The sequence below is a fragment of the Benincasa hispida genome, chromosome 9 (genome assembly GCF_009727055.1).
Source record: "Benincasa hispida cultivar B227 chromosome 9, ASM972705v1, whole genome shotgun sequence".
Classification (NCBI taxonomy): domain Eukaryota; kingdom Viridiplantae; phylum Streptophyta; class Magnoliopsida; order Cucurbitales; family Cucurbitaceae; genus Benincasa; species Benincasa hispida.
The window spans coordinates 54,692,614-54,713,498 of NC_052357.1; the positions used below are offsets into that span (position 1 = coordinate 54,692,614).

The 20,885-nt window shown below is 34.9% G+C and overlaps 2 protein-coding genes across 5 annotated transcripts; one reads left to right on the forward strand and one right to left on the reverse strand.

The window, feature by feature from the left end:
• The first annotated feature begins 947 nt into the window (after window positions 1-947).
• Window positions 948-11,296, forward strand: LOC120086406 (mRNA cap guanine-N7 methyltransferase 1). 4 transcript variants are annotated; one of them, XM_039043037.1, is made up of 17 exons: window positions 949-1,171; window positions 1,251-1,281; window positions 1,358-1,452; window positions 1,534-1,587; window positions 3,742-3,819; window positions 4,037-4,176; window positions 4,281-4,349; window positions 4,427-4,498; window positions 4,685-4,786; window positions 5,030-5,086; window positions 5,346-5,484; window positions 6,448-6,512; window positions 6,612-6,662; window positions 6,789-6,851; window positions 10,612-10,735; window positions 10,820-10,881; window positions 10,960-11,296. In XM_039043037.1, the coding sequence occupies exons 5-17, from the start codon at window positions 3,744-3,746 to the stop codon at window positions 11,053-11,055; spliced, it is 1,116 nt and encodes a 371-aa protein (XP_038898965.1). In that variant the 5' UTR covers window positions 949-1,171; window positions 1,251-1,281; window positions 1,358-1,452; window positions 1,534-1,587; window positions 3,742-3,743; the 3' UTR covers window positions 11,056-11,296. The 4 variants fall into 4 exon arrangements, with proteins under 4 accessions (XP_038898967.1, XP_038898965.1, XP_038898964.1 ...); XM_039043036.1 differs by having other exon boundaries at window positions 1,383-1,452; XM_039043038.1 differs by lacking the exon at window positions 1,251-1,281 and having other exon boundaries at window positions 1,383-1,452.
• A 168-nt stretch (window positions 11,297-11,464) lies between these two features.
• On the reverse strand, window positions 11,465-13,489 carry LOC120086407. Its single transcript, XM_039043040.1, has 4 exons — window positions 13,051-13,489; window positions 12,466-12,640; window positions 12,142-12,235; window positions 11,465-12,018 (listed from the first exon to the last, which is right to left on the reverse strand). The coding sequence occupies exons 1-4, from the start codon at window positions 13,410-13,412 to the stop codon at window positions 11,717-11,719; spliced, it is 933 nt and encodes a 310-aa protein (XP_038898968.1). The 5' UTR covers window positions 13,413-13,489; the 3' UTR covers window positions 11,465-11,716.
• Between the last annotated feature and the right edge of the window lie 7,396 nt (window positions 13,490-20,885).

The following is a 20,885-nucleotide window of genomic DNA, read 5'->3' on the forward strand; positions in this document are numbered from 1 at the left end:
CGGGGATAGCTTCCTTGCTCCCGTGTTTCTCCGTTTGATTTTTTTTTTAATAAAATCAATTAATATAAATCACTATTATGGAAAAGTTTGAATTAAATGGTTAACTTTTATATGATTAGTTCTTCATGAACAATTAGGCCATGTTTGAAGCAGGGACTATCCTAAGACTATAATAACAATAGTTTACTACAGTAAATATTATTTTGTAGTCCCAATTAGCTATCGTCAACACTATTTCATAACCCTCATATTTGCTATAGTCTTTACTATTTTACGTTCATCATTTTTTTAATTATTTACTACACTGTTTACTACTTCATTTTTAAATTAAAATAGTTTACACCTAAAACACATACTATTATAATCCAAACTAAAAATCTATACCTCAAATATAAACTATTATAACCCAACTATAATACCTAGAACAACAATAACCAACTCCTCGCCTCAAACACCCGTTGAATTTTAAAGAAAAATTACTTAATTTTTTCCAGTTGAAGGGAATAGTCATCTATCAAGTTATACATATACATAATCTAAATTTATTAGAATTCAAATATATATATATATATATATATATATATTTTGCAGCAATTCATTATTTTGACCATTAAATAATATATCTTGAAACTTAAATATATATTTATTTAATGAAAATAAATAATATAACATTAAATTATTTTAACAAATATAAGAAAAAAGCTTAAAGGTGGGACAGGGATAGACAATGCATTATCCGTTCTCGTCCCATTTAATTTTCTAGGAATTTTTTTTCTTCCACTCCTCTCCCATCGTCCGCCAAAATGGGAATTCATCGTTCGGAGTGGGATCCACGAAAAAATTGGACATCTCTCCCACAGATATATTTAAAAACATGAAATAGAACTATTTGTATTGATTAATTGTTTTCAAATCTCTTTTTAGATTTTCTAGCAGCCATAATTTTTTATATAGTTTCAGCAATTTTCCAACATGTAGGGGTTAATTTTAGGAATAAACGCCTCCCCCCGTCCACCGCTCTCTCGTTCTCTTTTTCTCCCGATTCCTCTTTCTTCCCAGCCCTCCGTTCTTCTTCACGCACGCCAGCGCCGCAGTGGCCTCCACTCCGGACGACAACCTCCGCCGAACTTTGCCAGCCGCCGAACGCGGCTGCCCGTGCCTCAATTCTACGGTAGTTCCTCTCTCTCACTCAGTGGGATTCTCTCTCTGCCGATTGTCCTTCCCCTTCCTCACTCTCTTCTCTGTCACAGCGCCGCCGCCGGTTCCGGTTGTGAGCAGTGGGTAGGAGTTTTGGTGATTTTAATTTGGATTTCTTATTGGTTCTTGATTACCCATAACCTCTTTAGCTTAAATCTAGTTTACCCACTGCGTGTTGGTCCTAGATTCGTGATTTGGAAGGAGATTGATACGGCGTCCAGCACGTGATAAGCTTTTTCGGCGAGTCTTTAATAGGTGTTAGGCTCCGTTCCCTTTTGATTTCACCATAGGCTGTTTTAATTGGTTTCTAACCCTTAATTTTTGTGTTAAGCTTAGGTCTGAACCATTATTGAAGGATTTGAGGAGGATCGGGATCAAATAACGGTTTGGGTAAGTGGTTTAAGGATTTTAAGGTGATTTTACCATACGAGTTAGTCCCTATTGGAGTTAAGTTTGGTTTGTGTTTTGTGATTTGGACTTGGGGTTCCGTAAGTTGAGGAGAAATTTATTTGTTGAAAGTTTGGTTTTAATTTTAAGGTAAGTAGCTTTACCGTTGGAATGCCTTAGGGTGTGGTTAGGTGTTTTTTTTTCTACATTCATAGCCATGAATAGGAATAGTCATGAATTTTTGAAGGCCACGAATTGTATATGCCAATTACTTATGAATGACATGATTATTAGGTGAAGTGAATGCAATAGTGTATATATATGTCATGTAAGTGGAGGATAGGGATATTTATGTATGAAAAATCTGTTATGTTGTGCCATACTGCAAATTGATTTATCTATGTGGAACCTTATGCATATATGATTGCTCACAAGAATCATGAAATGTTAAATAATTTCCCTCCTTTTCATGCATGATATAACTGCATGAAAGTGACGAATGTTCAGGGGGTCTAATACATGAAAGTGATGTGCTAGAGTCGGTATGTATGAAAGTAATGCATACCTCGAAGGGATTGGGGTGTATGAAAGTGATGCACACCCCCATGAGTTCTATCTATATGAAAGTGATGTTTATAAAACTATGAATACGAAAGTAGTGCACATCCCAAGATATTATAGGAAAGAAGTGGAAACCATAGATTGCACGTGTTAAGTACAGTCATATTGCACGTGTTTGTATACCTTGAACCCAACGGTGGGGTAACTTATTGAGTATTTTTAACACTCACCATTAGAAAAAGAAAAAGAACTTTTTAGGTAAGAGCAAAAACGACCTAGGCAGGTGATAGAGTTTTGTTAGAAATGGCCATGGAAGAGTGCATAGTTCATGAGTTTTCGCATTTCAGTCAATTTCTCATTTTATTTTATAACTTCTTTGTCCTAAGGGTTATGATTAAGTTTTGGAAATTAGTTTACTTTCATCGTTCATGTTGTTATTTGAATAAATGCCAAGTGAATTGTTTTGTTTTATCTAGGGTGGTTTGCATGCATGAGTAATGGCCTTGTTTAAGGTCCTAAGCTAACAAGCATGAACACTTTGGGGGCGTTTGGGACGCTGAGTTGGTTATTATAGTCAGTGGTTATTATAGTAAGTTGGTTATAATAGTTAGGGGGTTGTAGTAGTTAGTATTTGGGATGCAGACTATTTTAATCTACGCTATAATAGTTTGTGTTTGAGATTCAAACTATTTTTGTTTGGATAGAAAATAGTGAACACTATAGCAAAGAAAAAAAGAGAGGATAAGTGGAAAATAGTAAATATTGTAGCTAGAAGGGTTTTCAAATAGTATTTACTATACTTCATTGTAGGTTATAAATACTTGTACACACCACTATGATATTTGGTGTCCCAAACATGGAGTGAGCTATAATAATCCACTCCACCAACTTCTAGTTGGTGCCCCAAACGGCTCCTTTAGTTTCACTAGCGTGACTGTGTCCGACATATGAACCTCCAACACTTGTTAGACACGTATTGGGCATTTGTTAGTGCAGTGGATGTATAAGACACTAGTTGTACTTGTACAAAGTCAGAGAAGTTCCAACATTTGTTAGACATGCATCGAACACTTGTCAAGTATATCGAATAGATATATATGCAAAAATGATAAATATAGAGTGAAATATATCGAACTAATTTTTTAATCATATAAGCGTATAAACTCATTGACTTTGAATTTCCTTCTTGTATTAAAATGATATGTAGTTTAAAAAATGTATATTTCAATAAATGTCTCATTGCCGTGTCTGTGTTTTAGATTTTAAAAAAGTAACATCGTGCCGTTTCCGTTCCATGCCGTGTTGTTTCCATATCTCGTATTTGTATCCGGGCTTCTTAAGTTCTAAGTAGTCGGGTTGTTACGATTCGAATTTGAATAATTGTAATACAGTAAGACAGAGTATTACTGTTGGTACCAACTGCTGTTAGTATCATTCCAATGCCTCTGATACCAACTGTAATATTCAGGGGACACCAACAACCGTTGTCTTACTGCCCAAAAAATTATAAGAAAAAGAAAAACAAACCCCCTTTATTTCGTATTTGAATTGTAATCTACAGTCAGTGGACTTGAGGTTCTTTCTTTCCCTCTGTAGCTATGAAACGAGGATACTCAGAATCCCCATCGGCGTCTTTGGGGCCTCCCCAATCCAGATTCAAGTACAACCCAGAAGGTGCCATTCTAATTGGTCTCGTTATATGGTTTCAATTTGTGCTACTCTTCAGATTTTGCCAATAAGTTTTTGCACTTTTTGGATATGTTGTAATTTTTTTTAATGTGGGTTTACTTTCAGCTTGTTTGCAGATAAATAGTGAAATTACTATAATATAGGTAGTTAGTTGTATTTCAAGTTTAGGATTACTATAATCACTGTACGTTTCATTTTTTAGGCGATGCTGAGTTCTTAGAAGATGAAAGCACCAAGATTTTTGCTCGGAAAGTGGCTGAACATTACAGTGCTAGGACGAATCAGACTTTGGAAGAGCGAGAAGCTAGTGTTATCATCCATTTAAAGAAGCTTAACAATTGGGTATGTATTGTATTTTGATTCGTATATATTCTTTTAACCATGTGTTTGATTCTCAATCCTATATTATCTTAATGGTTTGTTCATGACTTGTTCTTATTGGATAGATTAAAAGCGTCTTGGTTCAGCTTTATGCTAGCCGAGGTGATGCCGTTCTTGATCTTGCCTGTGGCAAGGTAGTGGGTCTCTTTAATCTACAAATGTCGCTATTACTTCACTCCTGAGTTGAACACTTTTCTTTTGCACTTGCTAGGGTGGTGATCTGATCAAATGGGATAAGGCCAGAATTGGATATTATGTTGGCATTGATATAGCTGAAGGATCAGTGAGTGGAAACTCTAGCTAGAGTTGTTCATTTGGCTGTTATTTTCAGAGATCTCTGCTTCATTAGTTTGCCTAACTTCTTAGTAGAATAATAAACAATCTCTTGGATTGTTATCCCTTTATTTTCTTAAGTCTGTGCCTTGTGATGGAATCAGTTACCTAAGTTTATTATGGTGTCTTATTTCAGATAGAAGATTGCCGTACTCGTTACAACGGTGATGCTGACCATCATCAGCGTCGTAAAAAATTCTCATTTCCAGCCCGCCTAATATGCGGAGATTGTTATGAGGTAGTGGGACTTAGATCAACAGCTAGTGAATTGAAATCCAATCCTCTCCTCTCTCTGTGCACACATTCTTGATTTCTGTACTGTTGAGCTTTTCAATGTACTAGTGGCCATTATAGCGACGTTGTTAAGTCAGTGCTGTTTGAAAAATGGATCTCAGGATTAACTGATCACCTAACATAATGTGATTATGATTATGATTTTTGTTGAACACTGTTCAATTGACCTACGAATTTGGCTTATTAGGCGAGGCTGGATCATGTCTTAGCAGATGATGCTCCATTCGACATTTGCAGTTGCCAGGTGAGTGATATCAAAGATTTATGCCCTTCTTGTTAGGTAACATTTGGTATCTTCTTTCCACTATAAGATCTTTTGCAATTAGCATCATCCAAACCTATTAAAGAACAATATAGACACACTAAAATATGAGCGAGATGGATGGATTTTTCTACCATACATGTAGTTACAGAAAATTTATGCACTTGGAAAAAAATCGATCGATCCCTCAAGAGTTTATTCAAACAAATTCTGAATTTTTCATTGAAATTAAAACTTGCAGTTTGCGTTGCATTATTCTTGGTCTACCGAGGCCCGTGCCCGACGTGCCTTAGCAAATATATCAGCTCTTCTTCGCCCAGGAGGTATTCTCATTGGAACCATGCCAGATGCTAATGTGATCGTTAAAAAGCTTAGAGAAGGTATTTTTCTTGTTTTGACTTTCCAGATTTTCATGTCATATAGATATATATCGTAGCTGTCTCAAACTTTTCTGGAAATGACATAATATAGTAAGATTTGTGTTAAATCATCTAGCAATGGAAATTTTTGCTCTAATATGGACTAGCAGAGAAATGGGTGGTGTCGTGTAAGTGCAGATGTTAATATATTAAATTCTTTTTTGTATCTAGGTTTCTGCATGATGTCAATCACCATTTATACACCGTGTTGCTTACTATTAAAGTTAATGTGTTAACATTAATGAAAAAGAGTACATTAATGCCCTTGAAATCCTTAGCGGTTACTCCTCACAAGTTTACAACAAGGTATTAATATATGCCACTGTCGAAGAACTAAAAGCGCACGAATACCCATATGACGAACCTAAAGACTTGTAAGGTACAGTATTCATTTGTAAAAGCTGAAGTCGTGAGTAATACGTCAAGGATCTGTCAAAACTGAAGTTGATATTCTGAAGTTTTAAACAAACAAGATAGGAAATTGAGGCTAATTTCAAAGGGAGGAAAAATCTCTTTCTATTGTCTCAAAGACGAAGCATCTGCTATGAGGAGATTTGGATGCTACCTTCACCTCACTCTTTGGTTGTTTTGAGATGAATTGTCATGGACTCTTATGATACCGACTGGATAAATTGTCATGTGATAGTGATGTGATGTGGTACTCTCTATTTTGAATATACAGTGTACTACTATTTATATTTCCACTAAGACTCTGTTGGAGATAACTTTTAGGGGTGATTTTGGTAATTACCAAGTTGAGGTGATTCTTTTAGGTTGTTCTGTAATCAGAGTTGGAGTTCCTTTTGGTGGGATTGTGTTTTTGTATATCCTTTTACATTCTCTCATTATTTTCAATAAAAGTTCGGTTTCTTTTATATGTATGTGTGAAAATGTTTTTGACATAAAGATGCTTTTTGGTTACAGCTCAAGGCTTGATGTTTGGAAATAGTGTCTATTGGATACGCTTTGATGAAGAATATGCTGAAAAGGTGAAAGCTGACCCTTTTATTTGGTTCCCTGCTTTGATGTAGTATTCAGTTATTTTCTTGAGACTGCAATTGACAATTATTCATTTTTGCTTGGTTCAGAAATTTAACGCTTCCAGCCCCTTTGGTATAAAGTACTTGTTTCATCTAGAGGTATGTAACATATGGGTGTTGCAGTTCTTATTAGATTGCTCAATTTCCTGAGAGGTGGTTGTTCCTTGCCTTTTGGTTATGCTTCTTCGTTTTGGCTTTTATATTGGAGATATCTTCCTGTTGCAGGATGCTGTTGATTGCCCTGAATGGATTGTCCCATTTCATGTTTTCAAATCGTTGGCCGAAGAGGTAATGGCTCACTTGAAAACTTGAAAGTCTTGCAAAGGAAGAAAACTTGACAAATACTTTTATGGAACCTTTTTCTTCTTCTCGCCCTCTTGCTACTCCTAAGATAACTATGTTTACTTTCTAGATAATGAACTCTCAAATGCTATTCTGCTTTGTTCTTGTTATAGAAAAGGCTGATCTGCTTTGTTCACACAAAAAAACTTGTCTCTTTAAACTAATAAATGTGCCCTATAAAGCAAATGAAGTGTATGTTAGTAGTTTCTTCCATTTTTTGTTTAGTCTGGTTATTTTAGTGTGGTTTTATTGTTCTACATTATGGTTTTAAGTAGTTGCATTGCAGAAAATAGAGATTTTTTAACCTGCAATTTCCATTGGAAGCAATTTTTTTTCAGATAAGATAGGGTAGATGCTGGAATTTTCCATTTAATTAAGAGGTATGACCTACTTAGTCGGAGTTTTGAATGCATTTTCATCTCCAAGAGTGGGGCTCGAAGAAGCAGTGTGGTCCCTTTGGAATCAACAAAAAAGGATGGTTAGTTTTTTAGGAAATGAATAAGGTCACTTTGCTAGAGTATGTGGGCCATGGGGAATCAGTCATTTCCCAGAGGCAAGTCTGACTGAAATAAGATGGGAAGATTTTGAAGTGCAATGAATTTGCCTCCAGCCTGAGCCACGAAGTCTGAATTCTGGGGTTTCCGAGTATGGGGGGATGTAATTCCAACCTTAGTCTTATTGGTTTAGACAAGAAAAAGAGGTTCTTAAGCTTAAATGGAATTCATTGGAGAGAGATTTCTCAAGCTCCGATCTGATGATTCATTTTGAAGAGGATTGTCTTGTTAATCCTTTCTTGGCAGACAAAGCACTCCTTCAAATAGGAGATGGTAGGTTGTTAAGAGGGCTTGGTGAAAAGGGAAGGTGGCAGAAAATTGGGAATTTTCATCATAACAAGGCTGAGACGGTTGTGGATGTTGGATTACGTTACTCTCCAGGAAACTTACCTTTACGATTTTGGAATCGCAATTGCATTGAAGCTGTTTTTTCTCAAACTCTAAATTTACTGGATTGCTACTTAGCAGCATTGAGGTAGAAGATAATCTTTGTGGTTCTCTTCTGACTGAGGTCGAATTTAGAAGATCCCTTTCTGGGAAATGTTCTCCATGTAATGGAAAGCAGTGAATCTGATTTACTCACCGCTAGATCTTCAGGCAATGGCGAGATTGTGATAGGGTAGGTATTAGAGGAATATTAGGGGTATATTAGTAATTAGCTAGGGAGTTTGTTAGGGAAGTTGGCTATAAATAGAAGGGAGGGGGAATGGAGAATATAAGCAATATTTGGTATATGAATTAGAATTTGAGAGTTATGTCAAGATTGGGAGGGTCCGAATACCTCCGACACTTGGTTTATCGTGTATTTCTATTACTTTCTATATTTTAATATATTTAGGTTCTATCAATTGGTATCAGTTGCTTGAAGTGGTAGAGAAGCAAGCAACAATGGAATCAAGAGTGGATTCTCAATTCAAGAAGCTTAACGGAAGGCTGGCTTTTCTGTTGGAGCAGTTGAATTTGGTTTTGTATCGCCTGGAGACTTGGATGGGTGGTGATCGAGGGTCAGCTTCATTGGAAGGAGCATTGACAGCAAAAGAGAGAGGAATTATGGAACCAGCACCAGTGGAACCAAAGAAAAATGTGCTGGAAACTGATTCTGTGCAAAAAGTTGCAGGAACTGTTGGCATGGAGGAAAAAAACGCTACAAGCAGTGAAGGAGAAGAAGGAAGGGAACCTCCGAATCTTCGTGTGCAGAAAGCCGTAAAGGGAAATGAGAGATCGAAGAAGCCTCTGGTGTGGGACAGTGGAGGCAGCACGGGTCCAATAGGAGGTGAAGTTCAAGCGAGGACGATGAACAAGAAATCGGAAAAGAAATGAGGAAAGAAAAGAAAGTACAAGAGGAATGAAAGAAAGAAAACGATGGTCCGGAAGAAGAGAAAAGAGAAGAATGTTAGAGGCCATTACCGGAAGCACGGATGCAGGTGAAGCTTTGGAGATGGAGCCAATGATTGCTGGAATGGTCAGAGAAAAATAAAATCATCGGCGGGGGCCATTACCGGCGGCAAAGGTACGAGCAGCAATGATGGGAGAAGAAACCTTAGGGACGGTGCTGGTGCAATTTTCATAAGGATGTGTTCTTGGTGATAGAGGCGAAAGTTCCTCGAGGAGAGCATCGGCGATTGAGGGTTTGAAGGTGGGAGACGATTAACTGGAAAAGGTTTCGACGCAAGGGACGAGCAGAGGTAGCAGAGGGATCGGAATGGGACCTTGAACAAATTGTTGACGGAACCTATCGCCAGTGACGATCGTGGAGACAAACCGAGAAAAGAGTTTGGGGAAGGGGCTGCAAATTTTGTAAGAAAGTAGTGCGACGAATGGTGACCAGAGACCATCGACGGCGAGGAATGCAGACGTGGGGAAGACGCAGGTGGAGATTTCGTGAGTATGAAGGCCTTACCCACGTGAGATTTCAGAAGGTGGGCCCAGGTCATGGGAAGAAAGCAGCCTAATGTTGGGCTGGACTCTAATGGGCTGGTGGTTCTTAATGAATTGTGGAGGCCCACAAATGCAGAAAAGGAAGGATTATGAATTTAATACTTCATCTAGGGCTTATTTATTTAAATAAATTTACGGCTGTTTTACTGATTAAAAAAATGTATTTTTTGTTTTGTACCCACACCGTGAGGACAAGGTGTGTTTTAGGGACCGGTAATGATAGGGTTGGTATTAGAGGAATATTAGGGGTATATTAGTATTAGTAATTAGTTAGGGAGTTGGTTAAGGAAGTTGGCTATAAATAGAAGGGAGGGAGAATGGAAAATATAAGCAATTTTTGGTATATGAATTGGGGCTTGAGAGTTATCTCAAGATTGGGAGGGTTCAAGTACCTCGAACACTTGGTTTATCTTGTATTTCCATTACTTTCTATATTTCAATATATTCAGGTTCTATCAGATTGATCCTACTTTGTTTTCTAGGTGGGTTGACTCCATCTCTAATCTTGCTGAATTGATCTTGTTCAAGAGTTTTTCATTCTGTGGGATTTTCTCAAGAGCTTTCAATGGGGGATTCATCCCCTTCCACAGGGTTTTTTGTTTTTCCAACCAAAAGTTGTTTCCAAAGATGTCATACAGGAGGTTTTTTCGGATGCCAGTGACAATTCCGGTTCAGTATTAGTAGTTTCGATCCTGATTATGGAAGAATCTTTGACTCATTCTCTGAAGATCCCAGTGGAATTAGCCATATCCTTACGTTGGAAGAAAATTTCTCTGCTTTCGGTGCCGGACACAACATTTTTGAAGCTCCATAAAATGTTTTAGATATTATTGTGGACCTATCTATCTCTTTCGTACTTGCGGCATGTTCCTTGTTTAAGTAGGGGTTTGCTTTCAACTTTTTCCCCCTCGTCATAGCTAGTTCTGTTCTGGTTCTCTTCAAATTTTCGTTCTATGAGCTGTGGTTTTGCTGCTGATTGTTCTTTCGTTGGTCTAGCTTCAGTGGCTCTCTGGTGTCATGATTCTGTTTCCATGTTTTTTGTGTCTTTCTCCATTGCGCACTTTGTACTTTCGCTACTTTATTTTGTTTTTTGTACTTTTGGAAGTTCTTTTTTTGTTTGGTTGCTTGTTCTTTTCATTCCCACGAGAGTTGGTAATAATTTGAACATTTTATTCTTTACCTACTGAGTTTATTTCTCGTTTAAAAATCTCCAGTATGACTTAGAGTTGGTTTTTGTCAAGAACTCACATGAATTTGTGCACGAGTACTTGAAAAAACCCGTATTCGTGGATCTAATGCGACGACTTGGTGCCTTGGGTGATGGCAACCAAGATCAGAGTAAGTTTTGGCTGTAACTTATTTGCTCTATGGGGGCTTTTGGATGTGTAGAAATGTTCATTCTTGCCTTGTCGACGAATGCAGGTACATTATCTCCGGATGAGTGGGAAGTGGCATATCTATACCTTTCATTCGTTTTGAGAAAGGTATCACCTGACTGTGTGTTTATGGTTTACCATTGGAATAACTTGAGTATTGATGTTGAGTGTCCGTTTGTTTATCAGCGAGGCCAACCCGACAGGACACAGGCCCCAAATAGAAGAGACAGAGGGCAAATGCACATAGCGAAGGAGGACATAATGTACATTTCAACTGATTAATTCACCAAAGTTCTCTCCTGAGCTCTTGTGGAGAATGGCAAGGGTTGATCTGCGTGAAAAAGCTTTAATGGAAGCAATTGAGTTCAGTCCCCCTAACCATCCACCCCTCTCTTTTTAAGCTGTAGAATACTGTTAATCAATTTTGTATCTTTATAACAAACAATAAAATGTAAGATTGAACAGCCTTGCAGCTTCTGAGAAAGGAAAAGAGAAGACTAATTAATATTTATAGTAGAAAAAATGTTACTGACCTTTTTTTTTTTTAGTTTTTTTTTCTCCCTATACATGTCCAGTGAGATAAAATTGATGAATGTCTTTGTTCTGTTTGAAACTGTAAAAGTAGTCATTTGAACCCAACTGTCCAGCTGAAAACTCAACATAAACATTCAGATACAGCTTTCTTTTGAGGTTATATCAAACAGTCAACCTACTAATTATGTGTTATATATAGACATTACATACAATAAAACTCCCGGCACATGTATAAAAGTCGGCAATAACCAAAAACAAAAGTGCAGTAACTAATAATTACAACTATTCCTTCCATCATGTATGCTTCAAAAAGACCCAGTAGTATGTCTCAGATCACCAGAACAGAATAAGAGATTCAAAGACCGAAAAGTCGACAAATTTATTCAAGAAAGCACCATAGTTTCGACATCTAATTTCGCTTCAAAACCAGCACAGCAATGACGAGGACAACCAGTCCCATAATTGATGATCCTATGGCCATCTCTGTAGTGTATTCAGAGGTTGCTTTGTCATTTCCAGAAACTTCAGCTGGTGAGGATCCAAATATTTTCTGAAGTAAACTTGATGCCTTAGTCAGCATGTCATCGATCGAAGTTTTAATATATTCTAATGTCCCTTGAAAGACATTTCTTGACTCATTTTGCGACTGCGCAGCGTATCCAACTGGTGCCTCTTCAAGCTCCTCACATTCACGATACTCGTGTACCTTGTCTGCAACAAGTATAATCGTGTGTCATTCATGAGAAGTTTTAGTTTCCACCAACCCCCCCCCCCCCCCCCCCCTCCTCTCCCCCCCTCTTTAAAACCCAAATTTAACATTGAACAAAGTCTTACTGGTCTGATATGATTGCAAAAAGCTCTTAAGCGCTTCATTGCCCAACATTGCATTCCAAACATTTGGGTCAGATGCAATTGAAGCAACAACAGTCTGAAAAGGAGAAAACAGTACTCAAATTAGGGTTCAAACTTTGAAGATCAGACTTCTAATTGAATTTGTTCAAGAAACCAAATATATTTATCATTGCACAAACTACTTGACATTGGCCTAACAAATTGATATTCATACTTCAAAGTATCTTTGTGGGTAGAAAGCAAAAAAAAAAAAAAAAAAAAAAAAAAAAAAAAAAGAAAAAAAGAGAAGTCCACTAGTTTAATTACCTGAGCTTCAGCACTTTCCTTGAGCAGCCTAAATGCTTGAATTGCATGCTGAGGCACCGAAGTCTGCGACTGTAAACTTGTCTCATTAGATAAACAAGACTCGCATTCTAGTTTACTGTTTGAAGGTACAATCAGATTCGATCCACCAGAATCTGGTGAAGACGACAAGTATACCCTGAAACAAAATCACCCAAAAACATCAAGAACAAGCTCACCCATGAAACATGATTTTGATTGGGGAGTAGTAATAGGGAGCCAGGGGCAGGGAATAACAACAGATTAAGGCTCTCCAGATGGATCTTCAGGTAAAATAACAACAGTGTATACCAAATAAACAATGAGAAGATCCAAAAACATACTTCTTCCTTCGATGATATGTGGAGTATTATGATTAATTTTGTCTTCAATTTCACTGTTCTCCGCTTTCGTTTCTTTAACATACAATTATACATACTATTCACAACCCTAATGAAATGGAAACGAGCAAATTCGATACTAAGTTCGGTAAAAACCACAGAGCACAGAACAGAACAATTCATTCATTGATTCAAACAAAACTCGTGAGAATAGAAATTCACGACGTACTTATCCATGGCCTCCTTCACCTCTGTCGTAGCTTCCTTCGCCTCTTCGAAACTGGGAACCGCTCCAAATACAATCCTCGGTTTAAGTCCAGTAGCGTCCATGGCCAAATCGTCCTCGAAGTTAGCGAATTCCCAGTCATCGATCTCCCACGTCGGTTTCTGCACAACGTCCACATCGGCACCGGCGGTGGCCTTCGCAGGTGGCACTGGAGAAGACGATCCGACGAAAACCGATGACGGTCTCGACGCGCTGCGAAGCAATTTCCCAAACGGAGGCACCGCCGATGGTCCTCGGACACCAGCGTTAACGGCTCCAGCTCCGGCCATCTTCGCCGCTGCCCTAACGAATTCTCCTCCTCCCATGGCGGTGAAATCGGATTGCCTGAATCTACGAGGAGATAGAATCGAAGAGCCTTTGCTAATTTATTATCATTTTCTAAAATTGAATTTTTTTGCTACATTTTTTTCTTCTAAAATATGGAGGAAAGATAAGGTGCTTCGCGCACTTGTTTACACCCCTGTAATCAGATTTGTCACGCTGTACAAAGCTGTTGTGTTGACCATATTTAACGACCGTCGGATAAATCTTGTATTTAAATTTTTTAAAAAAAAGTAAATAAAGACAGGATTTCTTTTTTGGTTTTATTTTTTTTACTAGTAATCAAACACTTGCATGTTAAATATATTAATTTTAATTTTAATTGTAATTATAAAGTAGTATAAAATTATAATATTATTTTATTTTATAAAATTGAAAACGTTAATATTTAATCTTATTTTAATTGTATAATTTTTTTATAAATGGATTTTGTCTCTCAAAGAAAATTTTCGGAAGAAATGAAAATGAGAGAGTGACAATTTAGCCATTTATTAAAAAATTGATTTCAAATTATAATTTGATTTTATTTTCAATCCAGTTATATTAACATGATATAGCATGTGATAGAAAGGTTGCTAGAGATAAATTGTGTTTGATTTATCTTTATTTTAATGTGAATTTGAGATTTTATAAATAAGTTGTGATTTTTTTTTCTTTTATTTAATGTGAATTTGAGATCTTAGAGATAAAATATGATTTGTTTAATAAAAAAACTTGCTTCTTTTAACGTGAATGCACAAAAATAAAGGAGAAATTTATTTATTTGATAATTTTTAACATGAAATTACATTACATAATCCTATAACTAGACAAAAGGGAAAATAAAAAATTTATCTACATAGCTTCTTTTAGATAGTATAGATTATGAAAAAAAGGAGTTGAGAATCATTTTGGTTTTTAAGCTCTCGATAATCATTTATCATTGTCAACTATTTAGTTTTTTAAAATTAAGCATATAAATATTCTTTCTAACTCTCTCTCTCTCTTTTTTTTCCCTTTTGCTTTTTTATCCATCTTTTAAAAAATCAAACAAACTTTTGAAAATTAAAAAAATTGTTTTTTTTTTTTTTTTTTTTAAATGGCTAAAAATTAAACTCTTTTAACTAAGAAAGATGTAAAAAAAAGAAAGATGTAAAATATGTTAAGAAATTGAAAGAAAATAGAACTTAATTTTTTCTTATTTTAAAAAAGAGTTCTTGTAAGCTACAAAGTTGAAATGGTGAAATAATAAAAATCGACATTTTGACCCTATTTATTATTTTTAAATTGAAAAGGAAAATGGATATGGAAATTTAATGTGTGAGATAATTTATCGAAGTGGTTACTATATATTCGGTTGTATACAATCTAATCCTAATGATAACATTTGTACATTAAGCAACACGTGGCAACTGTTGAGTTCACTTACCTATTATAGATTACAATATTTGGAGGAAAAAGTTTATTGTGATATTAATTTTTTTCTTGATATTAATAATTAATATCGTTTATTAAATGTTGGAGGAATATATGAATATTTCTATTTATATTTTCACATTTTTATAGATTATACATGATGGATGAATTAATATTTTAACACATAAAACATACAAAATAGATAACAGAATGACACAACTATGAATACAATATAACACCGAATAAAAATATTGGATAAAATACACTTTTGATTACTCGAGTTTGAAATCCAATCGTGTTTACCTACCATTAAACATAGTCAATGGAATGCAATCCAAGGAGGAAAGTCCATTCGATATCTTTGAAGTTGTTTACCTAAATTTGCAATGGGAATCAATTTTGAATCCGACCATTTTTTTTATTACACCGATCATATATTCGTATTGATCCATCATTGGTGGTAATTCTTATTGCTATTGCATATTACATGACACCTATACCATATATATATATTTTTCATTTTACACCAGTTTACCCTTTCTCTCTCATTTGATATTTTATTATTTATCATTTTTAGTTCTTTTTCTTGTGTACCCCTCCCACTCTCTCACTTTCCCTCTCATTTTTCCTTAAAAAAAAAAAGAATTCACACACTCTCTCTCTATCCTTCCTCCTGGCGCTTTCCATGAATCTTTCGAATTTCTTCCTTTCCAATCCCTATATTAAATTTCTCTTTTTTCGGTCTCTTCTAAACACCATCTACAAACTCCATCAAAATTCGTGAAGTTTGGGTTTTCAATCTCGAACTCGAGTTCTAGTTGATTAAAGATTTCATCAATCAATTTCTCTTTCATTCTCCATCTCACTCTCGCTTAAGTTTGATCTTGCTCTCACTCTCGCTCCATCTTTAGTCTTGAACCAAAACAAGACATGTTAGGTACTTCTTACTTTGGTTTAAGATTACAAAGCGAGATTATTGTTATTTTTTAGAAAACAATTTTTTTTTTTTTATTATTTATCATTTTTTATATAATTAAAGATTTTGTTTAATTTCTCACTCTCTCGCTCTCGCTCAAACCTTTGCTCTATGGTCAGACACGCTAGGTATAGTTTGAGCAAAAATCCCTGCAGGGTCGAGTCCCTACCCTGATCGGGGTGGAGAATCCCCGATTTGATCAGGAATAAAATGGGTCCCCGAACTGTGGACGGGGAGGGATGATGGGGAACGGTTATATATATATATATACTATTTATTTATTTATTTATTGTATTAATTGTTATTATTATTAAAATTATTAAAAAAAAATATATTCGGGGTAGGTGGGGATGGGACATATCACTGCTCGTCTCCAATCCCCCACCCGCCCCGATTATATATTTTTTAATAATAATAAAATAATAAATAATATATATAATATATAAATAACAGTAGTAAAGATATTTTTTTTTTTACTTTTTATATTCTATTTCATAATAAATTATATTAAACTTTTGATTAATCTAAATATTTTTAAGTATTATATAAATAAATAAATAATAATAAATACTAATTTGTTAGGTTAATATTAAAAATTTTATGAATATAAATACAAAAATTTAATGATTTAAATAAATAAATAATTTAAAATATAAATATAAATGAGGAATTTTTTCCCACGGGACTCGATCCCCGAATAGGGATTCCCCGATCCCGACCCCGACTCCCCAAAATAGAAAATGGGGCAGGGACGAGGATTATAAATCCCCACGGGGATGAGGACGGGGAGTGCATCCCCAGCTCCGCCCTGCTATGTTGCAAACCCTAAGGCTAGGTACTCCTCACTCTAGTTTAAGAATAAGAGTGAGATTATTGTTATTTTTAGGAAACAAAAGAGAATATATTAGTCATTATTTAGATTTGAATTAGATTAACGAAATTTAAAATAATAATTATTTCTTTTTTTTTTAATCCTAATTTTTTTTGTTTAGGTATTAAATTATGGATTTCTGATTACAATTCAACCAATTCACATTACAAGTTGGTAAACACCATGAAAAGTAATCTAATTACGATTATAGTCTATTCCCTTTACAAGGCAATCTAATTACGAATGGACCTAAATACCAAATGGAAAAGTAATGAGGTCTGAATGTCAATTTGGCCTAAAGGGTTGCGAAGTAAAGGCTGTAAACTCCATTTCTTGTTTAGCTTAATAAGTTTGTGGGTCTCACTACTAAAAACATCAATTTTACACCTTATTAACTCGTTACACTGTGAGCCACAGGAGTATGCAACGTCCTAGACTTTATAACTCCTTAGAACTTACTATTCCACTCTTTACCCCAAAACACCCTAAGATTTTAAAACAAACACTTTATGCTTTATTTGACGCAGGTATTTGGACAAAGTTACTTTAAATTCAAGGATTTTAGGAAAAGGAAATGATTTTAAATTCTTATTTGCATTTGGAACTAAAATGATTTTCAATGACTGAAATAGAGGTTTTTTTTTTTTTGATACCCACGAGAATGAAGGTAAAGTATAACTATTTATTATTATGCTCTTATAATTTTATTTATATATTTTAGTTTTTCATTTTCTCAACACAAACAAATTTTTCTTTTTCTCTCTCCCCAACCCAGAACTCTATCTATTATTTTTCTTAAAAGGACCTAAATTATCACAAATATTATAAATTAGGTGTAATGTAGATGCTTATGTTTAGCGTCCAAAGACAAGTGTGATCATCCTATTACTCCATGTGTTGACCATGTGTCATATATGAAGGTTTGGAAACCTTACGAGGAAGTGTAAAATTCAACTTTATCTCTTAATTATTTTTACACAACACATATAAAATCAGATTAATGGAAATATACAACAATAAACTTTCAATAGCATACTTTTACAGAAACAAGAGAAAAACAGGAGAACTTATCCTTGAAGTCACAATCTCTTCTTGCTCTCCTCTCCCATGTAGTACACGAACTCAACGAGCAATATATCCAAGCACAACAACACCAACTAGACACCACCAACCGTGATTCATCAACAGTCTCTATAGGGTGAGAATTCAAAGAAGAGGAAATTTCAGGAATTTAAACCACACACGCACACACACGCGCACAGCACACACACACATTATTGAGCATCTGTTTCTAATTCTTCAAAAAAAAAAAAGAAAAAAGAAAAAAGAAAATGAAAATAATTATACATATAAACGATTCAATCCGGTTTGATTTTCGATTGTTTATATAATATAAACAGTTCGATTTGATTTTGGTTTTGGTTTTCAAATCCAAAATAGAACCTAAATGAAAATTTTCGTTTTCTTATAATTTAAAACCAAATCGAACCTATGCTTTAATAAAAACCAAATTTTCACTTCGATTAGGTTTGATTTTGTCATTCAGTTCGATTTGGTCGATTTTAGTGTTCACCCCTACAAGAAAAAAAAAAAACGAAAACGTTAGTAATAGACTTTTAATATTACTTTTTCTTAATTAAAAAACTTATTGAACAAAACATAAAAAGAGTTTAGAAATACAATGGATCACACATACAAATCAAATTTAAAAGTTGAAAGACTAGGTGTAAGTTATCTTAAATTTTTCTTTTATTAGAAAAAGTCTCAAAGTTTTAAGGTGAAGAAAGGTCAAACGAAAAACGACAACGTTTCGCTTTCTTTAAGTACTTGGGCTTTTGGGGGAAAAAAGAAAAAGAAAAGGCCTACTATTAATAATGAGTGGAAATATATAAACTTGACCCTTCAAGCTCCAATTTTGACAAGAGGACAAAATAAGGCTTAACAATGGTGGATTTAGAGGATAGAGAGAAGTCATTGGGGCCCTACAAAATGAATATATATCTTATGCATAGATTGGTGATGATTTGGTCTTTCCACACCAATCAAAGGTCCCATTGGTCATCATTTTCTATATCAAACCCTACCCAATCTTAAATACCTACTCTATTATTTCCCCTTCACCCTATTTTACTTTTTATTATTTTCGTGGATATATAAGATACTAATTATCATATCATAAATCGTGGTTTGATTAAACTATAAAGAAAAAACTATTTTCCCTCATTTATATCAAAGTTTTTTTTTTTTAATAACATTAATATTGATGTGTGTAGAATTAAAGTGGGTATGCATGGAAGCCATATAGATTGGTTTAAGTGGATATTTATTGGATGTTAAAATAAATAAGAAGCAAGGCTAAGAAGCACGGACACAGATACAAATACATGATACAGATACGATACGATACGACAATATGTTAATTTCTAAAAAACTAAGATACGGATACGTCGAAGATACATATTATATATATAACATCTAATTAATTTCTATAATACATATTTTAAGTTAGATTAGAATAGATTCGAGAAGAGAGTGAAAACTTGAAAAAAAATCCAATAACGTCGAGTGACTAGAGTAGACGGCAGAAAAAAAGTAGAAGATGAAGATTGAATAATGAAGTTGAGGATGAAGGAGGTGTGAATCATAATTTAAATAGTGAGAGAGAATGGAAGAATGAAGATTTAATTAGGTTTTGGGTTTTTTTTAAAAAAATTATGTTTTATCATTTTTAATTTATTTTGTTTTGGATTGCTCAATTTAAATGGACTTTTATGTTTGGAAGTAATTTTAAATGGTTGAAATCACTTTTGTCATTTTCAAAATCACTGTGAAACATGTTAGAATTCTTCAAAACTAATTTTGATGATATGAAAATTGCATTTAAAAGTATAAAATTAAAATTTAAATTAATTTTGAGTAATTAAAATTGTGTTTTCAAGTGATTTTAAAAATGAAAAAAGTGATTTTTAATGATTTTAAAATCACTCCTAAACATGCACTAAAATAAAATGGGTTGTAGGTTAGGTTTTTAAATGGTTGGGCTTAAATTTGAAACAAAAAATTGACCCACATATCCCTTCACGTATCTGGAAGCAGATACCCGTATCTGAAAATTAAAAATAAAAAAAAATCAGATATTTTAAATCACGTATCAGACACGTATCTGCCATGTATCTGGACGTATCCGTATCTGATATCGATTCTCTCCACAATTAGAAGTATCTGTGCTTCTTAGCTTAGGGGTGTACATGGGTCGGGTTGGGCCCGGTTGAAGGAATTTTGTGGACCAACCCAAAAATTCGGATTAACTTTAAATGGACCCTATTTGCTTATTTTTTAAGGGTCAATCCAACCTGACCCAACCCAAAATTTTTGGGTTGGGTCGGGTTGGGTCACAAATTTTGATTTTTCTTTTGAATTTTGTGAGTCAAAGTCGGAGGCGTGAGGCCAGAGACATGAGGCTGGAGTCGGAGGTGTGAGGCCGGAGTCGAAGGCATTTTGCGAGTCTGCGATCGATGACTGAAGATGTGAGGCCGGAAGCATGAGGCTGGAGACGTGAAGTCAGAAGCATGAGACTGGAGTCGGAGGTGTGAGGCCGAAGATGTGAGATGAGAAGGATCGACGATCATGGATTCGTGGGCACTAGGGACTGAGGAAGCATTTAGACGGCAAGGGAGTAAAGGACGAGAGTTTGTTATATATATATATATATATTTAGTCCGGGTTAGGTCAAAATCACACGAAAATCAAGAGTGAGAGTCTTACTTTGAACGTTCTTCAAACTTACAAAATGCATACACGAGGGATTCGAAGAAAGATTGAAGTTTATAAAATTTACAAAATTAGCCGAGAAGCCATGATAGTGGCTATTTTCATCCAACCTACCATTGAACAAAATCCTTAATCGTTGAATAGTCATAGCAAGGAGAAAGATTAAATATAATGAAACAATGAAAAAGCTAATAGACAGTTAACTGAGAGTTGACAATGGTCGTCTGTAGCCTATTGATGAAATATTAAGGCTGATTTTATTGATAAAGACAAGAAAATATGAACTAAACCCTATATTTCATGTTTACAACGAGAATTATAATAAAGATAATAATAAAGTTAATAATAAGAAGAATTGGTCAGAAACGAGATATATCTATATTTAGATACATCAGGTTCATTAGTCAACATAAAACTTTTAAACGTGTTAAAAAAAAAAAAAAA